Source organism: Arachis ipaensis, chromosome B02, assembly GCF_000816755.2.
Source record: "Arachis ipaensis cultivar K30076 chromosome B02, Araip1.1, whole genome shotgun sequence".
NCBI lineage: Eukaryota > Viridiplantae > Streptophyta > Magnoliopsida > Fabales > Fabaceae > Arachis > Arachis ipaensis.
In genome coordinates this window covers 17,515,279-17,532,585 of record NC_029786.2, presented here as the reverse complement: position 1 = coordinate 17,532,585, position 17,307 = coordinate 17,515,279, and the positions used below count along the sequence as shown (strand labels likewise).

The 17,307-nt window shown below is 37.0% G+C and overlaps 1 protein-coding gene across 1 annotated transcript; it reads right to left on the bottom strand.

Annotated features, from left to right (window-relative positions):
• Window positions 8,338-9,228, bottom strand: LOC107626946. Its single transcript, XM_016329829.1, has one exon. The coding sequence runs from the start codon at window positions 9,226-9,228 to the stop codon at window positions 8,338-8,340; it is 891 nt and encodes a 296-aa protein (XP_016185315.1).

Here is a 17,307-nt window from a genome sequence, read left to right as displayed (position 1 = left end):
TTTCGTATATTTTTTTGGTGATATTATATGTATAAATATTTTTGTAATTAAGTCTAATTCCAACAAAAAAAATGCGCGTATGTATCACTATTTTTCTTTTTTTTTTTTCACTTTTTTAGCACCAAATTTTTTGTTGGAGAATATTAAAATTTATTGACGTACCACAAAAATTTTTACACGACACACAAAGTTTTATACATAGCACAAATTCATCGATATAAGATAACAGACAAATTTTACACATAATACAAAAATTATTGTACATAGCACATAAATTTTTGCTCTGAATGTATGTTATTAATTGGGTGAGTCAATTGTAATCTTTTAAAAATTTATGTGCTGAACATCAAATATTTATATGCTGTTCATAAAAAATTTCTATGTTATGCACCAAAATTTTGTACTATATGTATTTTGTTGGTTAGGTGTCAATACTTTGGACATATAATCTTTCAAAAATTATGTGCTATGCATTAAAATTTTTGTGTTGTGCACCAAATTTTATGTGATATATATAGGGCTGGAAGTGAGCCGAGCTGAGCCGAGTTAGACCAAGCTCAAGCTTGGATCACGAAAATTGAGCTTGGCTCATGGCTCGACTCATTAACAATCGAGCTTATTTCTTAAGCTCAAACTCGGCTGACCAAAAGCTCACGAGCTGGCTCAAATAAGAGAAACATATATACATAATCTATAATTTTATATCAATAAATTATAACTTATATATTTTTAAAAATATTTGAAAAGATCAATTTTATATATTGTTTATCTATTAATAAATTATAAATTTTTTATTTATGTCTTATATTAAAATTACATGTAAAAAATAAATATAAATATTAAATAATTAAGATTGTTATAATATATATATAATCGAGCCAGCTCACGAGCTAATGAGCTGAGCTTATCCAAGCTCAAGCTCGACTCATTTAATTTATGAGCTCAATTTCAGGCTCAAGCTTGGCTCACCAGCTCACGAGCTTAGCTTATCGAGCTGTTAACGAGTCGAGCTTGAGCTGGCTCATGAGATGGCTTGACTCACTTCCAGCCCTAGATATATACCAAATTTTCTGTGTTGTATGTATTTTGTTGGTTGAGTGTCAATACCTGAGTATGTGGTCCTTTAAAAATTTGTGCTGTGCACCAAAATTTTTGTGTCGTGCATCAATATTTCTGTGATGTGAATAAAAATTTATGTGCTCTAGTTTTTTCAATATATATAAAAAACGAAGAAGATGAAGAAGACGACGATGATGTTGATGATAATAGAGGAGGATGAGGAGGAAAAAGAAGGAGGACAAGAAATCAAACAATGACGACGATGACGATGTCGTTGTTGAAGAAGAAACACAAAGAAGAAGAAACGTGTGTATAACAAGCGGACTTAGTTTAAAAATCACTTGGCCGTCTAGTCGTATTGATATTTCTTATCCTAAAAGCGTTGATCCCTAATAAATAGAGGAATCTTAATATAAGGAGCAATAAAATGTATTAAATTATATTAATAAGTACACACGGATGTAAACTATTGGTAAATATAGGCACAAATTGTATTGATCTTATTCATATGTGTAAATTTTAAAAAATACGGATGAAAATTATAATGTGTTGATTTATATAGGTGTAAGTTGTATTTTGTGATGGGTGTAAAATCTTATAAATGTTAATTCAAAGGTAAATATAAAATGTTAACATATATTTTAGGAGAAATTTCTTAAAATACTCATTATATATTATTAATTTTATGGTAAAAATCTGTTATATGGTATTTCAGCAAATCATCATAATTGATTTAGGATAGGTGTTTTGCTTTGTTTTTCATTATAATTAAAATAAAATATTTTTTTTTCAAAATTAAAAAATTATCTCTCTCTTCTCCACTCACTTTATTTCTTTTGGTTTTTGAACCAATATGCTACAATTTCTAAAACTTATTACTAAAATACCACTTGTTCTGTGGGTTACCTGAAACGTTGATTTGGGTCTGAACGTGAGGTCCAGATCCTTTTGTGTGGCAGCGCCGGACTTGATATGCCAAGGTGCCGCCTGTTCGAGTTCCTCGTGAGGAGGTGGGGGGTGGTATCTGCAAGAGATTCCGATACTTAAGTTAGCAAGGACTTTAGGCAGATTTTTAGTAGAGTGAATTTGAATATACCTGAGGGGTGTGAGTATATTTATAGTAGAATAGATAACCACCTTTTGGAGTAGTTCCACCTTTGTTGGTGGATAACCATTTCCTTTACCTTGGGAGTTGTTGAGATCTTCTTTTGTGTTCCAACTTCATGTAGAATGTTGCCCTTTGTTTTTCTTTATTTATGTCAATGGGAATCATGGCTTCTGTACCATGTGCATGTCAAAGAGAGATTCTTCAGTGGTAGTTTGAGTTGTTCCATACGCTTATAGTATTTGTGTGAGTTTTGAAAAGTCTGTCAATAGAAGCTAGCTTGTAATATCTTTTTGCCGGTGACCTGCCCCAGATAAATTCCACAGATTTCAATTTGATTTTCGTCTAGAATCTCATATATTTGAAGTTGGGACGCACTTTGATAGAGGTATTGAGATCCCTCTTTTATAGAGAATATTACAAACTAATTAAGGTATAGTGCTGAGCTTCTTTCATTAATCTCCTCGCGTTCCTTTATTCTTGAAGAAGGATGTCGAACTTGATATATTCAACGGTTGGAGTTATCCATCCCTAAATTGTGAGGATGTCCGTCTTGTTGACTTCTTTTGACATTGAAGGTGACTGTAGTGTTTGTTAGATCAGGATTTTATTATTGTCCCCGACTTTGTACTGGCTAGCTTGAAGATTTACTGTTGAAGTAGACTGAAGTAGACGAGCAGAACTAGGTAGGAGATGAACTTTACTCTTGTCACAAGAATTTTATGAATTCTTCGAAAGCTTGTTTACATTCTGGGTTTACGACGCCATGCCTCTTTCATAGTAGAGCTTTCCCCTCTTGTTTTCTTGCTACTTCTTGATTTTGTGTTAGATCTAAGTATTAATGGTTCACTGAATCCTACTATAGCCTCTGTTGGATAAGACTTGTTAGGCGATTTCTTTCTCCAGCACCCTTCTACTGTTGGAGTATATTCTTTGTGGGATAATATTTTTTTCGTTATATCCTTCCTCTTAACAGGTTGACTTTCTTCTGATTTTTTCCTTCCTCTTGATGACTTTGATGCCTCTTTCATGAAAGTGATTATCCACAAGGAAGATTTGCATTCATGTTGTCTTCAATTTCACTGTCATTGTTTTGTTGTGCGATTGCATTTTTTTGTGCTAGCAAATCCGTCAAACAAAGTCCTTTTACAAGACTTTTTTTTTGTAGATTTTGCCATTAGGTCTTTAATTAGACTAGTTTTTTCTTCTGCCGGAGTAGCAGGAATCTTGTTTACTCTTTTTCTTCTCACATATTTTTTCTTGCCAATTGAGTTTTCTGTTAGTTGAATATTTTTTTCTTCAGTTGGCTTTCGAGTTTGTTTTAATTTGCTTTCCACAATGACTTTAGGACGGTGTTTTCTTCTCCTTTGTTTTGGTTATGGTGTGTTTTCTTCCTTGATGCCATCCATTTTGATTGGTGTGTAAACATCATCAAATTTTACAACAGAATTATTATTATTTTTTTATTGGCACTGATGACATGGAGGAAAATTGAAACGCAACTTGAGCGGGAGATCCCGGATTCGAGTAGAGTGAGTCGGTCCTTGAACATTTACGATTTCTTTGCGTTTCTTCAGAGTTGTTCAACCTAAAGAATCGAGAACCTCCGAGACCATGGAGGAGGCTTAGGAGCGTCAAGGGCTGAGACGCCGTTGTTGAGGGGTCGAAGAACCAGCTCTTCCTCTTTCCCGAATCCTCATTCGTGGACGTCATCTCGGAGCCGACAGTGTTAGCTTCCTCCTCAATGGCTCCGTTAAAAGGAGACGAACAGATCAGGAAGCTTGATTGCGTGTGACGCGGTTTGATGGCGTCGAAGAGAAGGGCGACCATCTTGCGGTCGTCACTGAAAGATGTGCAACCAATGAATCCCATGAGGATTTTCGATGTTATTCACTACTCTGTTTTAGTTAATCTGTGAATCCAATGAAAAAAATTGAATTCATCAATTCATTGTCCGATTGGGTTGCATTCAAATTAGCTGATGTCGCATTTTCTGGCATAAGGTAAGAAGAAAGGTTTCATTATTTTTACCAATAATGTTTTCCATTCCTCCTTTAATTACTTACCAATATGGGACATTTTATTTATTTATTTATTTTTCATAAATTAGAACATGCAACTGCTCCATTACCATGAGTGGATATCATGATTCTTTCCGAGGTTGTAAGTCGGCACAGATGTCATTGTCCATCCTACTCCATGAGGAAATTGGGATCAGTCTCGTACTCTCGTTCCCTTTTCCCAGCCCCCTTTTTATTTTTACGACGGTGATGAATTTGCAGTTTTCAATCCACCATGGTTGGTGTCTATGAGTGCATTATCTTCGTCTCTGCCGTTTGGTATATTTAATCCAATTTAGCTGTAGAAGAAGAATCATCATCCCTATTTGATATCCTCTGTCTATTAGGAGAAGTTTTTACGAGATTTCTGGTATCCATAGAAACTGTATTCCAGCTTCTTTTTAATATACTTGCATCTTATTCATGCCGAGTAGTTGTCTGACCATCTTGTTAATCATTCGCCATTATCAAGGGTTGAGCTCCAGGTCTCCGGCAATGGTGCCAATGTTCCGTGGGTTACCTGAAACGTTGATTTGGGCCTAAACGTGAGGTCCAGATCCCTTTGTGTGGTAGCGTCCGACTTGATATGCCAAGGTGCCTCCGACTTAATATGCTAAGGTGCCGCCTGTCCGAGTTCCTCGTGAGGAGGTAGGGGTGGTACTTGTAAGAGACTCCGATACTTAAGTTAGCAAAGGCTTTAGGCAGGTTTTTAGTAGAGTGGAACGTGAATATACCTGAGGGGTGTTTGTGAATTTATAGTAGAATAGATAACCACCTTTTGGAGTAGTTCCACATTTGTTGGTGGATAACCGTTCCCTTTATCTTGGGAGTTGTTGAGATCTTCCTTCTAGATAAATAGGAGATATCTTAGGAGTCAGTTACTTATTTAGATAAGTGGGATCGAACTCATGTTGTTGTGTCTGACATCTATGAGGTTAGGTAGGAGTAGATCGAACGGTGTCTGTATGTTGGGCTTTATTTATTTTGGACCTGCCAGTGTATGAACACCACTTTTTTCAAACAATTTATTCAAATACTACCATTTTGCCATAGTAACACCTTTTTTTTTATCCTAACTAAAAAGCGCCTATTCAAAAAGTGGTTTTAATAAAAAAAAATGTTAACCTATAAAGTGTTCACTATATAAGAATAGCTAAATCAGAACACAAATTTCATATCTCTTTTTTTCTTTTTATTTAATAAAATTTTTAATATTTATTATAAAAATATTAGATATTATTAATTTTTTAATTTTTTAATTTTTTAATTTTTTTTTTTGAAAAAAAGAAGCTCAACACACTAATGTGGAGCAAGTAGGTAATCAAGACAAATGAAATTAAGAACATAAACACGGTACAAAGAAACTAATCCGTTGTCATCTCCGGCATTGCCATCAACAACCAAACGGATCAACCCCGCACCATTCCCTGTAACTCAAAAACGACCTATTCTTAATAGCATCAACTCCTGTCACAGAGTTCTGAAAAACTCTGCGATTTCGTTCCAGCTAAATATTCCAGACAACTGCAAAGAATCCTACCAACAACTTCTTTTGTTCAGAATTACCATTAGGCACTTCATTCCAACTCTCAAACAGCTCTTTGACCGTCCCTGGAACTGTCCAAGCTCTATCAGCACTTGTCAACCACGCACACCACACCTGCCATGTAAACTCACAGCCAAGAAACAGATGATGCACAAATTCTATTTCCTTTTTACACAAGACACAAATGTTATCATTATGATGTATAATGCCTAGTCTACTCAGTCTTTCTTTAGTGTTGACTCTACCTACTAAGACGAACCATGCAAACAGTTTAACTCTTGAAGGAACCAATCATCTTCATATGGTACTAGTGAAGCTGTAGCTCGTGATATCCTCCGAAAAAGTTTCTTTCTGCAATACCTGCATAAAGGAATTAGTAGAAAAGACACATGTCCTGTTAAATTTCTATATAATTGTATCCTCTCTATCAGATGCTAGTCTGACTAGCCGTAATCTATCATGAAGTTGATTGAGTAACTCTAGCTCCCATTGGAACAATTCTCTCCTCCACTGAAAGTTCTATATCCACTCTAACCCATCCCAGAACCCACAGCCTCCTATGACAGATCCTTGTTGATTTGAAACAGAGAAGAGTTTCGGAAAACTACCTTTCAAGGAGCCACTTTGTAATCAATCATCCTGCCAGAATCTAATACGTCTGCCATTTCCCAACTCCATAGACAAACCACTGATCATCGTATCTCTTACTTCTTATTCTCTAATATTAAGTTGGCAAATATCTTTCTACGGGCCACCTCTTGACGGTAAAGGCTATTTTGACAACATTACAGATGGGTTCAGCTGATTACATGAACAAACAACCTTCTTCCACAACGAGCAATCTTCCTTTGAAAAGCGCCACCACCACTTGAACAGAAGCGACACATTTCTAATTAAAGCATCCCCCACCCCTAAACCGCCCAACTTTTTTGGAGCTTGCACCAATTCCCATTTCACAAGAGGTATACCATTATTCCCATCTTCTTTACTCCATAAAAACCTTCTTTGTAACCCTATAATCCTTTCTGCAGCCGCCTTTGGCATTTTATACAAGCTTAAGTAGTATACTGGCAAGCTATTAAGAATAGATTTTATGAGAACCAACTTACCAGCTTTGTTGAGAGACTTCGCTTTCCATAGGCTTAGCTTATCTTCCACCTTGTCAATGATGGGTTTCCAGGTTTTCACCAACCGAGGATTTGCCCCTAGAGGTATTTCCAAGTATCTGATAGGTAGAGTAGCTTCAACACATCCCAACAGACCACACATATTCGTCATCCATTCCTTCTCACAGTTAACCGAAATCAAGCTTGACTTATCAAAGTTAATGCTCAGGCCAGACATCAGCTCGAAACAACGCAGAAGTCTCTTATAGTTCACTAGTGTCTCCGTTTCCTGTGGGCAAAATAATATGGTGTCATCTGCAAATTGGAGGTGCGATAACTCTATGCTGTCACTCCCCACCAACAATGGAGAAATGCGACCATTCCTGACTGCCTTGCCCACCATCCTGTGCAAGACGTCAACGACAAGAACGAACAGAAACGGAGAAAGAGGATCTCCTTGTCTAAGACCTCTCTCCATCTTGAACGGCTTGGTTGGTGACCCATTAATCAACACTGACATAGACATTGTAGTCACACATTCCTTCACCCATGTCCTCCATCTAAGACCAAAGCCCATCTTCTGTAGCACAATATCCACAAAGCTCCATCTCACCCTGTCATACGCTTTCTGAAAGTCCAATTTGATAATTGCCGCCTGCTTCTTGCGTAATTTCAGCCAATGGACCGTCTCACAAGCAATGAGAGCACCATCATGATTTTGCGACCTTTTACAAATGTAGACTGAGTCTCTCCCATTAAGCCTGGCATCACTGGACGCATCCGTCTCATCAGTACTTTGGATATCACCTTATAGACACATCCAACCACGCTAATCGGCCTTAGGTCTTTGATTTCCTTAGCTCCCACAAATTTTGGAGCTAACACTACCCATGTTACATTAGCGTCTGTTGGTAGCTTTGCACTTTGGAAGAACCCCAACACAGCTGTGATAAATTCTCTACCAATCTCATCCCAACATTTCTTTATGAAGTTCATATTGTATCCATTACTACCCCGCATTTTGCTAGACTCACAATCCCAAACTACCTCTCATATCTCCTCCGGTGATGGCATCACTTCTAACAATGCTGCATCTTCGTCATCAATCAGCTTTACCAACCCATCCTGGATCCCAATCCTAGGAGCAAATTCCTGCCGATACAACTCTTTATAAAATTCTGTAATAGCAAGCTTTATTCTGACCTGGTTTCTCACTAATCTGCCATTAATTACTAGGGAATCGATTATGTTGTTCCTCCTTCTAGCCGATGCTAGGTTATGGAAGTACCTAGTGTTCTTGTCCATATCTCTAGCATGTTGAGAGCAAGACATTTGCTTCCAATTGATCTCCTTTCTGGCATACCACTTCGCACAGCAAGTCACAAGAGCCTTCCATCTGGCCTCCACTGTTCCGTCATAGCTACCAGCACTAACCATATCATCAATCTTCTTAATCTCCTCTTAAAATTTCTTTATCCTGTCATCCATCCCACCAAAATTGTCCTTATGCCATCTCCTCAGCGATATCATCAAGGCCTGCAGCTTATTAGTGAAATGAGCCTCACTCAAATTCTGCCACTCATCCTTCACCATCCTCAGAAACCCTTCATGTGTAAACCAGGAATCCAAGCTTCGAAAAGGTCTAGGACCCGCATTTAGTCTTGTATCTTCTAGAATCAGCGGGTAATGATCTGATAGACCTCTTGGTCCCCCTTTCAATCGAGTATCTGGAAACTCCTCAAGCCACTCTATACTGACAAGAATCCTATCAATGCGGCTACAAGAACGACCTCGAATCCATGTGAACTGCCGATCAGTTAATGGTAAATCCACTAACTGTGAATCTTGCACCCATCCCTTAAAATCTTCCGCCGTAGTCGGCAAACTAACAGCGCCTTTCCTTTCCTCTAACCTTAGTATCTCGTTAAAGTCCCCCATGAAACAAAACGGAACTTGACATAAGCCCACAATGTAGCTTAACTCCTCCCACATTATCAGTTTCTCCCTTCGCGTATGTGCTCCATACACCAAGCAGAATGCACAGTTCAAGTTATTTTTTGTCAACAAACCTTCAATGCATAGCCAACCATCACCTTTATAACAGTTCGACTGTTTAAACAACAAATCGTCCCACATTAATAATAAGCCACCAGACGCACCTACTGATTCTACATAGTCCCAACCCACTGTGTCACAACCCCACAAACGTACTACATCAAACTTAGTCATTACCTCCCTCTTAGTTTCAATCAAACCTGGCATATTTAATCTATACTTTTTCTTCAACTCTTTCACCATACTTAACTTCCCATCCCCTCTTAGGCCTCTAACATTCCAACAACTATAAATCATTTAAACGAAATTTTACACATCTTGTTATGTTGTTTAGGCCTGCTCCTCCTAGCTTCCTCTTTCTGTTTTGCTATCTTTCTCTTTGCTGCAAGGTCTTCATTTTGGCTTTGTAAAATCGCCATAATGTCTTCTTCTTCGTCTTAAAAAACCGCACCAGATTCCATGGCTAACTTCCACGTTTCCTTATTTTCGGCCATCTGTCCTTCCTCCGTAAACCCCTAGTCAGCAATTTGATTTGTGACTTCTGCTCCTGTTTCAGATCCAATATCCTCAGTAGCCCGTTCTTTGACGTTCTCATGTTTCATGGCTTTGTCTTCACCTGCTACTACTACCCCATCGTTCTCCTGCTCTTGCAATTGCAATATTTGGCCCCTTTGGTTTGCCCGGCCCATTCTTCCTTCAGCCAATTCCTCCACGTCCAGCCCTTGGTTGTACCCTTTCACCATGTTTGGCACTACCAACCTCTCCTCCATTATAGTACAATTGCCCCCTGCTTAGCTTCCAAGCCGTGCAAGCCTTGAACACGCATCACGCCACCTCGCAGCGCTAAAGAACGTGAGGAACTATCCTTGGTAGCGGCGTGAACTTGGGCGCGTTAGGGATGGAGCGCTACGCTAGTGCACCGTTCAGCATTCACTAGGGAGGGCCCCACCTGCACCGAACCGGATCCCATGAGCAGCATTCGAACCTGCCCACCTTCAGTAGATCTATCTTGTTGAACGTGCAGGCCTAATTGGTTATGCTACGGTGGCCCACCAACCTGATGGCCCAGAAGGATCCTTGACTCATAACATTCCTTTTGAGCCTTGTTATTTGTAAAACACACACCCTTCTCTTCCTGTCCTTTGATCCTGACTTCAAAATTCTTGGACCCACTTCCTTGATCAAAGCAAACCTATGTAACCATTCTTTCCGACTCAATCTCCGTACAATCTTCAAAATTCTCACAATCAGCATCCCCATTAATTTCTTTAATTCTGAAAGAATCCGTTATCCTCTGCAATTGATACGGATTTAAATGCTCTTGATTGCATTCGTTCAAAAAAGTATATGATGTTACCATTCTACCCTTATCTTCATCACTTTCGTTAGCCCGTGTCATGATTAGCTCAGCCACCGGATCCCACATTGCCGCCATGGCCACCATTTCATCACCATGTGAACTAGAGCTTCCACACGTCGGCCCAGTGAGTGCATCTTCCGTCAAGCATTTTTTCCCATATATCTCACATCCCACCTCCTTTACAAAGACATCAAAGTCACTAGTGCCCACAGTGATATGTACCCATTATTTAATGTTGTCAAACACACAAGTGTCAATTAACACTCGGCCAACACTGAAAGATAAGGCGGACTTTGTCATTTCATCATATTTTACTACTTCCCCCCATAGGCCGCCTATCTTGTTGAATGTATCCACTTACCAAACGTGTAGGGGCACTCCATAGCATTCTAACCAAACTCTTCTAGTTTCACTGCGTTCTGATTCCTCCCATCGCCAAACGCTATGAAAAAATTGCAAAAAGCTATTCATTTTGAAGGTATACGCTTCCTCTGCGTTCTTCACAGAATCAAAAACTAATAAGGCTTTATATGCTCCAAGTTCTCTGACCTCAACAATCTGAGGGAAGTTCTTGCTGATCGCTCTTTCTAACGATTTGAAATCAATGGCCGTCGTCGTTCCTCCGACCAAGCTCCTCAGCAGCCAATCGAAATTCTCTTTTGCTATTGGAATTTCAATCTTCTTCGTCCAGCCATTCTCATGCGGGTCTTTGACAGAGGTATCCTTCTTCGTTTCTTCCACTCTTATAAGACTTTTTTCTCTCTGAGGTTGCCTACTTTCTTCAACAGATCTTGCAATGTCTTCCTTACATAGCCCAGTGTTCTTCCCTTCCATAGGCCTTCTATACTTAGACTCACCTACATAGATTGTCTTTCCCCTTATGCACGCTTGATGCATTTCTGATATAGCCTTCACAGCCCCCCTTTCGTTGTATAGCGAACAAACGCAAACAAAAGAACCTTACGAGCAAGATAAATATCATTGATTCGTCCTGTTTAATGGAACAAGTGATAAAGTTCTTTCTTCGAAATATCTTGTGGCAGATTGTTGACAAAAACTTATTATGAATAAAAATACTAGTTGTTAAAAGTATCGTTAATATAAAGACATTTAACCATTTAATCTATAAAGTTCTTTTTACTAATGGTCATTTGCATAAATTCTATTCAAGCCCACAAAAATATAGAACTATAAATTCTTCATTCAGGATTGGGGTTCAGCAAGTAATTGATCAAAGGTGTAAGACCCTAATAATAACTTTTAATATGTAAAGCTTTATTCTATTCTGATATACATAAGTTTCACCTAATTTATCACTTTCAATTAGTTTATTATCACATTAATGTTTTTAAAATGAGATAATTATCGTATAGCATTATAGACATTACAAAACAAACCAATTTTTTTTTAAAATAAAAGGAGCTCAACACAATGAAGTAGAGCATATAGGAACAAAGAGCACAATAAAGCACGAGACACTAAACACAAATAAAAAGGTATAATTGATTGTCATCTCTGACATTGCCATTAACAACCAAACAGATCAACACCACTTCATACCCTGTAACTCAAAAAAGACTTAGTCTTAATTTTTTAAACACCTGTCTCTGAACTCTGGAATATTCTGCTATTCCGTTCCAACCAAATATCCCAAATAACTACAAAGAAACCTATCAGCCACTTTTTTTGCTCAGACTTACAATTTGGTACTCCAATCCAACTCTCAAAAAACTCTTTAACAGTCCCCGGCATGGTCCAAGCTCTACCAGCACACGTCAGCCAAGCACACCACACCTGCCACGTAAACTCACAGCCAAAAAATAAATGATGCACAAATTCTATATCCTTTTTACACAAAACACAGATATTATCATTATGATTAATAATTCTAAGTCTACTTAGTCTCTCTTTCGTGTTGACCCTGCCAACTAAAATGAACCATGAAAAAAGTTCAACTCTTGGAGGGACTAAGCCTCTCCATATGGTACTAGTGAAGTTGTAACTTATGATGTCCTCCGGGAGAGTCTCTTTCTGCAGCACCTGTACAAATGAGTTAGTGAAAAAAATACCTTTTTTGCCAAATTTCCATATAACTGTATCCTCTCTATCAACCGATAATTTTACAATCAGTATCCTGTCATGAAGTTGGTTGAGCAACTCTAACTTCCATTGGAATAGTTCTCTCCTCCATTCGAAGCTCCATACCCACTCTAACCCATCCCAGAACCCACAGTCCCCTATTATAGATCCTTGTTGGTTTCAAACAGAGAAAAATTTTGGAAAACTATCTTTTAAAGAGCCACTTTGTAATCAACTGGTGCGAAATTTATAACCCATAAACTAACCGGCAAGTGCACCGGGTCGTACCAAGTAGTACCTCAAGTGAATGAGGGTCGATCCTACGAGGATTGATGGACTAAGCAACAATGATTGAGTGATATACTTAGTTAGACAAGTAGAAAAGAGTGTTTGGGTTTTAATTGCATTAAACAGTAAATTCAGGAAATTAGAAAGCAAGCAGTAAACGAGTTATGAAATATATGAGTAAAACAGTTAAGGTTTCAGAGATGTTTATCTTCCAGATTAACTTTTCTTACCAACTATTTTAATCATGCAAGATTCAATTCATTGCAAACTATGTGACTAAACCCTAATTCCTTAGACCTTTTTAGTCTCCTCTAACCTTCATCAACCGCCAATTCTTTGGTCACTTGATTCCGGTTAGAGGGTTAAGTTTAATTCTAGTTTATATGCCACAGAAACCCTAATTATCCAAATATAAGAGGATTATATGTCACATATCTCGTTAAGTCCAGATAATTAGTGATTTAGGAGAGTTTGTTTTCAAGCTGTTGTTTAGGTAAATTACTTTTCCAAGGTTTACAAGAACTCAAATAGAATAAGGGTCATACTTCCTTTCCACCCAGATTTATAAGATGAAGAACGAAAACAAATTCTTGAAATTGAAATCAATACATGAATTAAAATAGAAAAGCAATAGTATCAATCCATACAATAGACAGAGCTCCTAACCTTAACAGTGGAGGTTTAGTTGCTCATGGCTCAGAGAGAAAACAAGGATTCTGAAAAACTTTCAATTGCGGAATGAGGTCCGAGAGAAGAGAAGAGCCCGAAGGGCTGATTCTTTTCCCTTTTATATCTAATCTTAAGTAATGTAAAATATATTTTCTAGAACTAAATAATATCTTTTCCTATTTATAAATAAATTAAAGTTTTAATCAAAATTAAATAACATCTTCGTTGCTTGCTTCAATTGGCACTGGGACCACTTGGTTCTCTTAGGCTGGCGCCTAACTTCACAAATGTGAAGTTAGACTTGGATGAGGCAGCACGCAAAAAGGAGCTTTAACTTGCATCTGGCACCTAACTTGGGAAATTCCAAGTTAGGCGCCACCTTGGTAGCAAGCATATGGAGCTTTAGTTCTTCTTCCGGCGCCTAACTTGAAAAAAGCCAAGTTAGGCGCCAGTATGGCCATGTATGCTGGATAAGAAGTGTATACTATTATACATCGTTAAAAAGCTTTGAAAGTTGGCTTTCTAATGCCACTAGAATCACGTCAATTGGATCTCTGTAGCGCAAGTTATGTCCTTTAGAGTGCAAGGAGTTCATAGTTGATAACATCATTCACTTTCTTCTCTTTTTCTACAAAACTTCGTTAAATCCATCCGAATGCTACCTGAAATAAATAGAATTACACACAACTCAAAGGAGCATTCAAAGTGACTAAAAAGTATTTAAATCTTGATTAAACTTACAAATTCAAATGCAAATTTACTAGGAAAAGATAGGAGAGATGCTCACGCATCACAACACCAAACTTGAATTGTTGCTTGTCCTCAAGCAATCAAAACTATTGCAACTTAGGATGTGAATATGTATGAGAAGTGAGTATTCAATTAAGCTCCTGTCTCTTCTTAAAGTGGAGTTTATATACTGCAATTTTGAATAGGTTTGACATCTCACTATCCTTTGAATCAGAGGAATGTCACTGTCATTTGGAATTAGAATCAGGATAATATTATGAATTCTCTGGCCTTTTTACCTTGTGTTAATCCTTGAACACAGCAAAATTTCTTTTATTCTCTTTTCTTTGGTGCTTTGCACCTTGAGCCTAGCCGTGATTTAAATGCTCTGTCTCAAGCTTTACTTCACACAAATAATCTCGTTGCAAGTATAGTTTCAAACTGACAAGTAATGCTCAATCAAAGTTTAATTTTGTTTGTCACGAGTGCAAACCAATAAAAATACCGAGAGTATTAGATCTTGGGTCATCTTTCAAAGGAATTGCAGTGAGGTGTGCACATTATTGGTTATGGTATCCAAGGGATGGTTTGCAAATAAGGGGACAAGAAATTAAACGGCAAGAAAATAAAGCAAGTAATAAAGAGAGACATTCATGGCAAGGATTGAGAATATAGGCTTTCTATCCTAGTCATCAATCATAATACAATAATTAATAAGAGCTAATCCTATTTAGTCATCTCCAACATTGGAAGAAGGTATAATGTTATCTTCACATGAGAGAAAGTCAAATAAGACTAGTTAATCTCAATCCAAAAGTCCTAATCAACTCACTAATTGAATTAGCAAGAGATTAGAGTCAATATAAATAATATTAACTAACAACTCTAGATCACCAATCTAAATTGGATATTGATGACTCAAGAGCACCTAATTTCTCTTTCCAAGCCAAGAATGCTCAAAAACTACTCTAACATCCAACCAAGCATTTTGTCAAACACTTGGAAGGCATAAAAAGAAAGCATGGTAAAATTGCAAGAATAATAAAATCTACCACTACCCAATGTAAGAAATTAACACTAACAACTCAAGAAAGCAATAAAAGACATGGAATTGGTGGAAACATAAATTACATTAAAGAAAATCCAATCCAACATAAAAGAGGCATAAAAAGGAAAATTAACACTATAAATTAAGAGAATAAAGATGTAGGAACAAGAAATTGTAAAGAAATCAAGATAAAAACAATAATTAAACCTAAATCTAAAGGAGATCTAACCTAATTCTACCCTAATTCTAGAGAGAACAGGGAGCTTCTCTCTTTAGAAAACTACCTACAACATGATGCTAACCTAATCTAATTGCTTCCCCCTTTGTCCAATCTTGAATTCTGCATGAAATAGCCTTAGAAATGAGTTGGACTTGGGCCTGGAAAGCTCAGAAATTGCCCCCAGCGTATTCACTTTAATGAGGTCACGTGATCAGCGTCACGCGTGCGCGTGGTCGACGCATGCGCGTCGCTGGTAGATTTCCTCCTCACGCGTACGCGTGGGTGACGCATGCGCGTGGCCATGAATATCCTTCTCATGCGTACGCGTGAATGTACGCGTGGTCTTGAATTCTCCAAATGCTCGTTTCTTCATGAATTCTCCACTTTGCATGCTTTTCTCTTCACTTCTTCCATCAAATACTTGCCTTATGAACCTAAAAATCACTCAACAAACATATCAAGGCATCGAATGGAATTAAAGTGAATTAAATTTAGCTAATTAAAGGTCTAAAAAGTATGTTTTCACTCTTAAGTATAAATTTAGAGAAAATTACAAAACCATGCTATTTCATTGAATAAATGTGAGATAAGTTGATAAAATCCCCTAAATTAAGCACAAGATAAATCACAAAATTGGGGTTTATCAAACCACCCCACACTTAAACTAAGCATGTCCTTATGCTAAACTAAAAAAAGAAACAAAAGGTATCAATATTTATTCATTGCAAATAAACTATCTGAATGCATTCTATTTAAATGCATGCAATTACTTGGTCAAAATAAATCAATTTCCAAGAAAGCATATATGAACATGAGGGCTAAAGGTATTAACAACCAAGTCAAATCCACAATTGAATTGAGTTATTAAGAAGAATTTACAAACTTGAAAGAAAAGAGATAATCATGGGTGAAAACATGTAATTGAGCAATCGAACCCTCACCGGATGTGTATCCGCTCTAGTCGCTCAAGTATATAGGGTTGATCCTCTCAATTCTCCTCTAATCATGCTTTCTAAGATTTGTTTTTCATCTAACAATCAACAATTATTCAATGCATGCATACAATTATCATGAGGACTTATCCATAGGTTGTAATGGGGCTAGGGTCAAGGTAAGATTGTATTTGGTTAAGTGAGCTTGAAATTTGAATTTTTGATTAACCTAAGCTCTTACCTAACCTACAACCTATACAATTCAAAGCTAACCTAATTACCCATTCTTCACTTTTTCACAAAGTCATGAATTCTCTTTTTTATCACAACACATATGCATTGATTATTATTGAACTTTACTTTGGGGCATTTTGTCCCATTTTTATTTCTTTCTTTTTCTATTTTTTTTCTATATTTTTTTCTTTTATTTTTATTGTTTTTCTCATTTTTTTTCAACCAAAATATATACAAGAATGTCAATGCATATGGTTTAACATTTAATTAATACATGAGTATGTACCCCATTCTCAAAATTTTGACAAAAATATAAAAACACACTTTTATCTCTACCCAATGCTCCCAACTCTCCCACAATTAAATGATAAATATTCTCACTAGTCTAAGCTAATCAAAGATCCAAAAAAGGGACATTTATAGTTTTTCGCTTTAAGGCTTGTGATGTGCTAAAATTAAGAACAAAAGGGGTTTAGCATAGGCTCAAAGTTGGCTAACAACGGAAGATAAAAGGTAGGCTATTTGGGTAAGTGAGCTATTTGAAACAATGACCTCAATCATATAAGTGCATTCATACACAAAATAATGGACATAAAGAATCAAACAAATCAAAGATTACAATCATAGAAAGAGAATAATACATACAAGAATGGAAAATAAAGGTTATATGATGTAACCACACAATTAGGTTCAAAACTCACATGCTTATGTGTTCTTAGTTCAAAACATGTTCCACAATGTATAATTCAAGCAAATTCTAAATTTTTTTTTCAAATTAATTGGGGTGTCCTATAGATAAAATCCTTGAAAAATTTTA

Excerpts from the sequence above, each read along its gene's own strand:
- LOC107626946 (XM_016329829.1), bottom strand. The coding sequence starts at position 9,228 with ATGATTTATAGTTGTTGGAATGTTAGAGGCCTAAGAGGGGATGGGAAG.